Source organism: Palaemon carinicauda, chromosome 12 (assembly GCF_036898095.1).
Source record: "Palaemon carinicauda isolate YSFRI2023 chromosome 12, ASM3689809v2, whole genome shotgun sequence".
NCBI classification, from domain to species: Eukaryota; Metazoa; Arthropoda; class Malacostraca; order Decapoda; family Palaemonidae; genus Palaemon; species Palaemon carinicauda.
The window spans coordinates 125,174,381-125,184,380 of record NC_090736.1 but is presented as its reverse complement, the minus strand read 5'-3'; the positions used below and the strand labels follow the sequence as shown (position 1 = coordinate 125,184,380).

At 30.7% G+C, this 10,000-nt stretch overlaps 1 protein-coding gene across 1 annotated transcript in view; it reads right to left on the bottom strand.

Moving 5' to 3' along the window:
* Positions 1-3,852: 3,852 nt before the first annotated feature.
* Positions 3,853-10,000, bottom strand: part of LOC137651038 (protein fem-1 homolog A-like) — a 12,178-nt gene continuing 6,030 nt past the window's right edge. Inside the window, exons 3-6 of the mRNA XM_068384177.1 lie at positions 6,494-6,694; positions 5,679-5,894; positions 5,320-5,509; positions 3,853-4,937 (exon numbers count right to left, since the gene is read on the bottom strand). Of these exons, the coding sequence (XP_068240278.1) occupies positions 3,905-4,937; positions 5,320-5,509; positions 5,679-5,894; positions 6,494-6,694 (1,640 nt within the window). The 3' untranslated portion in view covers positions 3,853-3,904. The remainder of the gene's footprint in view (positions 4,938-5,319; positions 5,510-5,678; positions 5,895-6,493; positions 6,695-10,000) is intronic.

Here is a 10,000-nt window from a genome sequence, read left to right as displayed (position 1 = left end):
TGTGGTGCTTCTCAATAAATATGATTATACCAAGAAACTGCTCAACATTCTTTCAGATAACAGTAAATTTTGTGAAATTTGGTCAAAATCAACCGTAATCTTAAACAACTCAAATATGAATCCTTTTTATCAGAAGAAACATACCGTTCCTTGTACAGCACTGGTTCATCCTTCAGCATTTTATATGGTTTACCCAAGGTTCAAAAAGCTGACATACCATTAAGTCCCATACTGGGAGCTTATAACTCCGCTACTTTTGGTATAGCTAAATCTTTAGTCCCTCTACTAAATTATCTCACTTCCAGTGTTTACACCTTGCAAAACTCATCCCAGTTTGTAAGTCATATTCTCCAGCAAGATTCCCAATAGCTTTTTGGTCAGTTATGATGTTAACTCTTTATGTATTAAAATTCCACTTCCAGAAACAATAGACATTATTTTAACTAAACTATTTTCCAACCCGACTTCCTCATTTCATGGTTTTAACGTTAACGCTTTTAGAAAATTACTTGAACTTGCCCTAACCGAAACTTTATTTTCAATAACAAAGTTTACAACCAAGTTTATGGTATGGCAATGGGTTCTCCCTGGGGTCCTGCCTTTGCTAATATATTTATGTGCCATCTTGAAAAGTTGTTCATGGATCAGTGGCCTGCGTCCTTTAAACCCCTGTTTTATAGACGTTATGTCGATGACACTTTTGTTCTTTTCAGAGATAGACATCATGCCACTTTGTTTTTAGAGTACATAAACTCATTTCATTCAAATATTAAGTTCATTTTGGACTCGGAACATAATGATCCACTTTCCTTTTTAGATAATAAGATTTCACATTGTAATGGTGCATTTAGTACTGACATTTTTAGAAAACAAACTTTTACAGGACTTGGGTTGACACTTTTTTAGTCACTGTCCGATTTCATTTAAAGTAAAATCTTGGAGAACATTAATTCTAGAGCTTTTAATCTTTCTTCAGATTGGGGTAGGTTTCACAAGGAAATTGAATTTCTAAAATCTTATTTTACTAGGAACTGATATTCATGTGACTTGTTTGATAAACTTACGAAGCAGTTTTTAGATAACTTTTTTTATTCCGAAAGCCACAGTACTAAACGTTCCAAAGAAGCAGACGTAAGTGTCTCTACCATTCATATATGACTATAAAAATGTTAAATATAAACTTGAGAAAGCTCTTTCTAATTTGTATCCCTGTGTTAATTTCAAATTAGTTTTCAGGAATCCACTAACCATAGGTAGTGCTCAAATTCAGACACTCTACCAGAATTGATGCGGTCCTCAATTGTTTATTTATACAATTGTCCTAGATGTAATTTAGGAACTTATGTTGGTTGCAACCAAAATACTAGCCCAATCACCCAGTTGCTATTGTCTACCTACCCTAGAATCACTTTCCATTAAACATCTATCTTCTACTTTGAATCACTCAACTACCTCTGTTCCTTTACATATTGTCTAACGACTTTCCCCACTTAACCTTCTAACCATCAATTATACGCTCTAACGTCTAAACCTCCCCGTCTTTTCATGATTCAGTCTTTGATCTTGCCATTCTACTAGGTAAGTTACTTTCTTATCATCAGTTTTTTTTTTTTCCAGGTTATTTGTGTGTATCATTAATTTGATTCCCGTATCCATTATGTTCTGTGATTTTTTTTTTAGTGTTTTCAAATTTTTTGTGTATTTTTTTCTGATTTTGATTTTACTCTCTTCCTATGTCCTTCATTTATTTTTTTTAATTTGATGTAATTGGGTTAGTTTCTTATTTTTTAGCATATTTCATCCACTTCATTGTTTTATGTATTTCGATGTCTTTGTTATAATTGTTGCCTCTTTAACTGAATATATATATATATATATATATATATATATATATATATATATATATATATATATATATATATATATATATATATATATATATATATATATATATATATGGATAATTATCAACACAACATCGTGTTCAAATAGAAATAAATTTCTACCTCATACTTGGGATCGAACGCTAGCCCCTTCTAATGAAAGGCCAGGTCGAAACCAACCATGCCACGAGAGGCCATAAAAGAAATCAGAACCTAACGCTACCCAGCAGTTCGAGGATTTACCTGGCGAGACATCAGTCTCTTACCAGCAAGTTTTACCTGATTTCCCAGCCCAGCATATATATATATATATATATATATATATATATATATATATATATATATATATATATATATATATATATATATATATATATATATATATATATATATATATATATATATATATAAATATAAATATATATACATATATATATATGCATATGTACACATATATATACACATATATACACACACACACACACATATATATATATATATATATATATATATATATATATATATATATATATATATATATATATATATATACATATGTACACATATATATACACATATAGACACACACACACACATATATATATATATATATATATATATATATATATATATATATATATATACATATATATACATATATATATATATATATATATATATATATATATATATATATATATATATATATATATATATATATATACATATATATATATACATATATATATGTATATATATATATATATATATATATATATATATATACATATATATATAAATATATATATATATATATATGTATATATATTTATATATATATATATATATATATATATATATATATATATATATATATATATATTTATATATATACTGTATATATATGTATATATATACATATATATATATATATATATATATATATATATATATATATATATATATGTGTGTGTGTGTGTGTGTGTGTGTGTGTGTGTGTGTGTGTGTGTAGTATATTTTCATTATTCATTATTTTAGTTTTTTTCAGCTATCAGATTAACGTCCCCCCACCTACCTATAAGTTTAACCAACAGGCTTCCATATTAGGAGTTCCACCATAATCCCTTAGACTGACCACGGTTGAATGAATTGTATTGTTGAGGTGATTATATAAGCAGAAATTGGCTCATGTCCTTTTTCATTGAAGAATCTGTAATAATCAAAAGAAATTCGGTGATCAGCATGCTATCATTAGGTACCCATAATTATGTATGTCAGTTACTAAACAGAATATGTTTCATCTATCATATTTTCCAATGATCGTTTCAACATTATATATCCGATTTATTTTTTTTTATTATTATTATTCAATTCCCTATCATATGAAATCATATTAGTTATGCGTTTTGAGCCTCCATCTTGTTTATTAAAATTTTACAACATCTTTTTTTTTTTCTTTTGTATGTGTATAGCACACCAGAGAATGAAAATAACATTTTTACTCCAATAAATTTTCTTAACAGATGTGTCGGAGGAAATTTACAAATAAAAACCGATTCTTTCATCCTTCCCTTTATTAAATCTATAAAACTTTATAAAACATCGAACTGTGTATTCAAGATAAAAAAAGATAAAAAGCTTTTGGATAAAACGAACAGATATACCTATTCATCATTACATATCTCAAAATACCTCAAAAATGCTGTATACATTGAATGACATCACCAGGAAACAAACATGAAAAACAAAATTAATTACGCATAATGATTTTTTTATGCAAGATATACTTTATAGAGAGGTACATCTGATAGCTATACAATTTTGAGTGACAGACAGCATTGATTTATGAAGAGTTAAAACCAGCCTAGTACTATAATTTCTTACTGTATATGCAATTATAAAAAAAAAAATATAAGCAATATGAAATAGCAAACTATAATCAGATATTCAGTGCATGATTAATAGCATATTTGCAATAAAAGAGATCCGATATTTTTTCGGTTCATATGGTATTATAAGAGTCAATGAAAATCAACAAATTGTGAAAGGTGATTATCTAAGACCCCTTTGTAGGGGATACCATTTCTTCTGATGGCCGCTGCAGCCAGGCACTGCAGAGATGTGTGACGGACAGGATTTACTATCTCATGCAATTTCTGACCTTGACCTCGAGAAGCCATCAATGACCCAAAACTCTGACCCCCTTCATTTGTCATGTCCAAGTGTGCTCCGGCTGCAAGAAGAGCCTCCAGCATATCGCCTGGAATATTCCCACGCTTGGCAAGTGCGTGGAGAGGCGTATTACCAGAGGAATCCCTTGCACAAGGATTGGCTCCAGTTTCCAGCAAAAGTTTCAAAACTTCCAAACTAGGAAAACTGATGATAGCAGGTTCCTCGGAGTGGCGGAAGATATAACGAGAACAAGCCAAGTGCAGTAAAGATTCCCCGTCGGAATCTCTAGGATTCAGTCCCACTAACTTAATCACAGCATCGTTAACCCTTTGCAATTGGACTGGTGAGAGAATGGGCTTTAGTTTTATTAACAACAACACTAAATGCATTACTATAGGAATGATGCGGTCAAGTTGGTAGAAATCCTTCCGGTTTGTTTCCGAAATACTTACTCTAATTTCTTTGGTAGAGTTTTCGAACATGTTCATAAAATCCTCAAAATATAACAAGATGTCGGAGGGCAAAGATTGATCGATAACTTTTTTTAGGAATAAGTAAGTTAGAGTCTTGAGAAAAAAGAATCTCACAGGGTTTAAAAGCCCCAGAATTCTCCGGTGTGCCTCTAAGGTGTACATCCACAAGACGACACATAGCTTCAGCTGGCCGTTCGCTGCAAACTCGGCCCCTCTGTTCCGTATGGCACAGATTGTATCATGATGCGCCGACCCCAGTACTCTCATCTTCACTAGCAGGGAATGTGTATCCGTTGCTTCCCTATTTCCTCGAAATTCTTCTAATTGCTGTGGTGTTGTTACCTCTTTGAAGTGATGGTTAAAATTCATCTGAGATTCATCTTGTTTAACTGAAATATTATGAACACACCTGAAAGGATATTTGAAGAGGATTTTAATGGTGAAACGTGTTATATTTTCCAATAAAGTCTTGTTTCCAAACCTTAGTGATGACAAATCTGAAAGTACAAGAACAAATGGGAGAGAAAAAACAGTAAACAGGAGTAGTGTACTTCAAATTAAAGGAGATTTATGAGATAAACGTCAGAGAATTTCTAGTACGTCTCTAAACTAATTGGCAAAAAATGTTTTATATGGGTTTACTGCAAATTATATACGAATAGAGGAAATACTGACACTCTAGCTTTCACCACCTTTAAAATATTTCTTATGCATTTGATATGAGCTTATTGAGACCTTTATAAGTGGGTAGTCATCCAAGAGAGAATTACGAGAACCCGTCAAAGACTCACCTTTCATGCAAAGCTAATTTCCAGTACTTAAATGCCCCGGCTACGTCTTGCTTTTTCTCGGCAAACGTAGTTCCGAGAAGCTCTAGAGCATTGATACCTTCTTCTTTCGATATCAGATCTCCTCTGGCGATCAGGTATTCGACAATGTGATCGTGTCCACGAAGGCTGGCTGCGAGTAAAGGAGTTTCCCCTGGAAATAAAAGTTGATGAATGGAGATGGACATTCAGCTTAATCAACTGTAATTAAGAATGAGGTGGTTGAATTTCTATAGTCAAACTTATAATTAGGATTATCATGTCATCTGATACAGATGCCATTATATAATATATCACACAAACTTGAATAGTTATATACTCACCACAAGTATCAATATTCATTTCCCATTTGTGATCTATTAACACCTTCACCACATCAAGACATCCGGAATACACGCCCAAGTGTAAAGCACTTTTTCCATCTGATGTCTTTCTGTTCAGATTAGCGCCGAAATCTAAAAGGTAATTGACCAGCTGACTATGCCCTTTGAAACAGGCCATCAACAAGGCCATCTCGTGGTGGTCTGTGTCTTCAAAATCTGAAAATAAGACAATAAATAAGTCATTGAAATACAATTGCCTTTATCTTTCTAAAAGACAAGTTTGTATGTATGTATGTATGTATGTATGTATGTATGTATGTATGTATGTATGTATTATTATTATTATCATTATTATTATTATTATTATTATTATTATTATTATTATTATTATTATTATTATTAGCTAAGCTACAATCCTGGTTAAGAAAGCAGAATACTATAAAATCAAAGGCTCATACAGAGAAAAATAACCCAGTGAGGAAAGGAAATAAAAAATATATAGATTATATTGGAATTAATGATTAATTAATATAAAGCATTTTAAAGACAGTCACAACATTAAATTAAATATTTCAGGGTTAGCGAAACTCACATCGGCCAGTTCAACATTAAAAAGGTTACAAAATCTATCTTTTTAGTTTCAACAGATTCATCTATCTGATTAAGAAAAGAATTTTAAAAGTTAGTCAAAACTGGAATAAGGCTTCTAGAATACTGTGTAGTCGGAGGACTTCCACAAACAGATTACTTCAAAAGAAGCTTTATTCTGTTGGACTTTTACGATACTTAAAATCAACTGCCTTTGGAAAACTCACCAGCTCCATTCTGTACAAGGACTTTGACCAGGTCCTGCCTGCCAGGATAACAAGCTACTTTTAACGGAGTGGAGTTGCAATACGTCGGTAAACTGACGCAAGCGCCCTTAGAAGTGAGATACTTTACGATGTTTAAATGTCCGCCTAAAGTTGCTGCCCAAACTGGAGAGGCTTCCCGTACGTAATATTTGTTTGTAGTCACTGTGAAAATATATCTTTGGTTAGCAAATGAGAAGTCTATGTAGGAGTCATACTCAACGATTATGTCGAGCTATACACACATACAACAAACACACGCACACAAACACACATATAATATATATATATATATATATATATATATATATATATATATATATATATATATATATATATATATATATGTATACATATACATATATATACATATACATATATATATATATATATATATATATATATATATATATATATATATATATATATATATATGTATATATATATATATATATATATATATATATATATATATATATATATATATATATATATATATATATATATATATATTATATGTGTGTTTGTGTGCGTGTGTTTGTTGTATGTGTGTATAGCTCGACATAATCGTTGAGTATGACTCCTACATAGAATTCCCATTTGCTAACCAAAGATATATCTTTACAGTGTTTACAAGCAAATATCACGTATCGGAAGCCTCTCCAGTTTGGGCAGCAACTTTAGGCGGACATTTACACATCGTAAAGTATCTCTCTTCTAAGGGCGCTTGCGTCAGTTTACCGACGTATTGCAACTCCACTCCGTTAAAAGTAGCTTGTTATCAGGGGAGGCTGGACCTGGTCAAAGTCCTCGTACAGAATGGACCTTGTGAGTTTGTGAGTTTTCCATTTATATATATGTGTGTGTGTATATATATGTGTATATATATACACACACACACATATATATATATATATATATATATATATATATATATATATATATATATATATATATATATATATATATATATATATATATATATGTGTGTGTGTGTGTGTGTGTGTATATATATATATATATATATATATATATATATATATATATATATATATATATATATATATATATATATATATATATATATATTTATATAATATAGTATAATATGTAATATGATATGATAAGACGTGTTACTTTATACAAATAAGAAGGAATCAACAGTAACTTAAAAAATTCATATTGAAATCAGCAGAGGAGATAACTGGAAAAATCTTAAAGAAGATTAAGGAAAACTACCATAAAAGACCAAAATCCTTTTCAAGACCAGATTGGAAAGGAGGTTAGAATCTAAGAGAGATGAAATAGAAATAGCATAACCATCCAAAATAATAAACAAACTAAAAGAATAAGATATTCGTAAATACAATTATACGAAAATATATGAAACACTAAAGAACAAAGGAAGCATTAAATTTATAGAAATAAAACTGTGGTCCCAACAGATATTTTCTTTAAAGGATGAAAATGGAAGTATTAAAAACGGTAGAGATGAAGTGATAAAATTTGCAGAGGATTTCCATACAATGCTATACCTTGGTGATATAAGAAATAACTTTACCCATATAAATAATAAACAATTAAGCCGATGCTAAATGTAACAGTAGGAGAAATAAAGAGAACATTCAAAGGAATGAAAAAAGCATGGCAGCAGCTGAAGATGGCTTAATAATAGGTGGATGAGATTCCAGTGAAACTCACTGAACTTTACACAAAATGTCTGTAAGAATGCTCTATACCAGCATTGTGCTAAAAAAAAAATATCATACTAATTCATAAAAGGGGAATACAAAAACCCTGAAAAACTAGCGTCTGATATTTATTGATATCTTATTAGGGCATATATGAAGAAAGCTAGAGTTTAGCAACATGAGGAGGAGGTAGGCTTTTGAAGTGGGTATTCAACAACTAACCATATTCATGTAATCAATTAAGAAAAATCTAAAGGGTATGGAAGATCACTATATATGGCATTTATAGACTATGAAAGAGCTTTTGATTCTGTCAAAACCTCAGCAAAAATGAAAACCCTTCAATGACACGGAATATACGAATCTTATGGTGAAGCACTTATAGATATCTCTACAGGAGATAAAGCAATCCCAAAACTACTTAAAGATAGCGAGGAAATTCTGATTGAGAAAAGTTAGACAGGGAGATCCAATAAATGGTATAATTATAGCAATTAACATTAATGAGAAATACCTTCAAAACCAAAAAGTTATAGATGACATAGATGTGTTTAGTTAATCCCGAAAGGAATTGCAAAAGATGATAGAGGATTTGAATAGGGGAAGCAGAACTGTAGGACTGAATATGAATAGGTAAAACTAGGATAATGTTAAAACATGCAAAAGATAACAAATAACAGTCAAGGAGGAGATTTTAGAGATTGATAATGAATATACATTACATAGTTAGTACACACAGTAACATAAGACAAAGTACCAAAATTAAAAGAAGGATAAACATGGAATGGAGAGCTTTTCGTAAACATAATGCGATCATGAAAAGTAAAATACATCTTTCTCTAAAAAGAAAAGTTATTAATGAGATAGTTCTACCAGTATTAACCTATGTATTGGAAACTAGGAGCCTTATTTAAGCCTTAGAGCATAAGCTAGTTACAACTCAAAGGGCTAAGGAAGGAATAATGATGGCAATAACATCATAGACAGCAAAAAATCACCATGGATAGGAGAGCAAACTAAAGTAGAGGATATTCTAACATGTAAGAAAAAGAAATAGACATACATTGCAAAAGAAGTGGAGGAAGTAACAGAGGATAATGGGTTGACCAACTAAAAAGGTTTGTGGTGTAGACTGGCATAGAAAAAACATTTGTAGTAGAGACAAGTTGAAGGACGTATCTAAGACTTTTTTTTTGCACTGGATTAGTAAGGGCTGATGATAATAATAATGATGATAGCATATGACTGAATTTTGTGTGGTTAAAGTCAAAGCTATCATTAAAACAATGCGAATACTATGGAATAATTTCTGAGATAATACTGGCTTAAAATGAAGGGATCCCGATAATACTTATAAGATTATTTTGTACAATATGGCATGAAAACGCAAAAACTAATAAATGGGAGTTAAGAGTGTTAGTGAAATTGCAAAAAGAGGAGACCTCATTGATTGCAATAATTACAGAGGGATCACACATACGTCCGTTGTTAAGAAAATATATAGTATACTTATTGTAAAGAGACTGAAGTGAACGATTAATGAAAAGCCGAGAGATGAATAAGCAGGATTTCAAAAAGGTAGAAGTTTTACTGATTGAATTTTCTCTTTTAGACTTGTTGTAAAACAATGCGTAGAGTCTTTAAATCCACTGTTGGTGAGATTTGTGGACAATGAAAAGCCTTTCATAGTGTACAGCGGCCAGTTTCCTGAAGAGTTCTAGATTATTATGGAATTCTTCTTAAATATTTCAGTTTGGATAAGTCTCTTCATGAGCATATC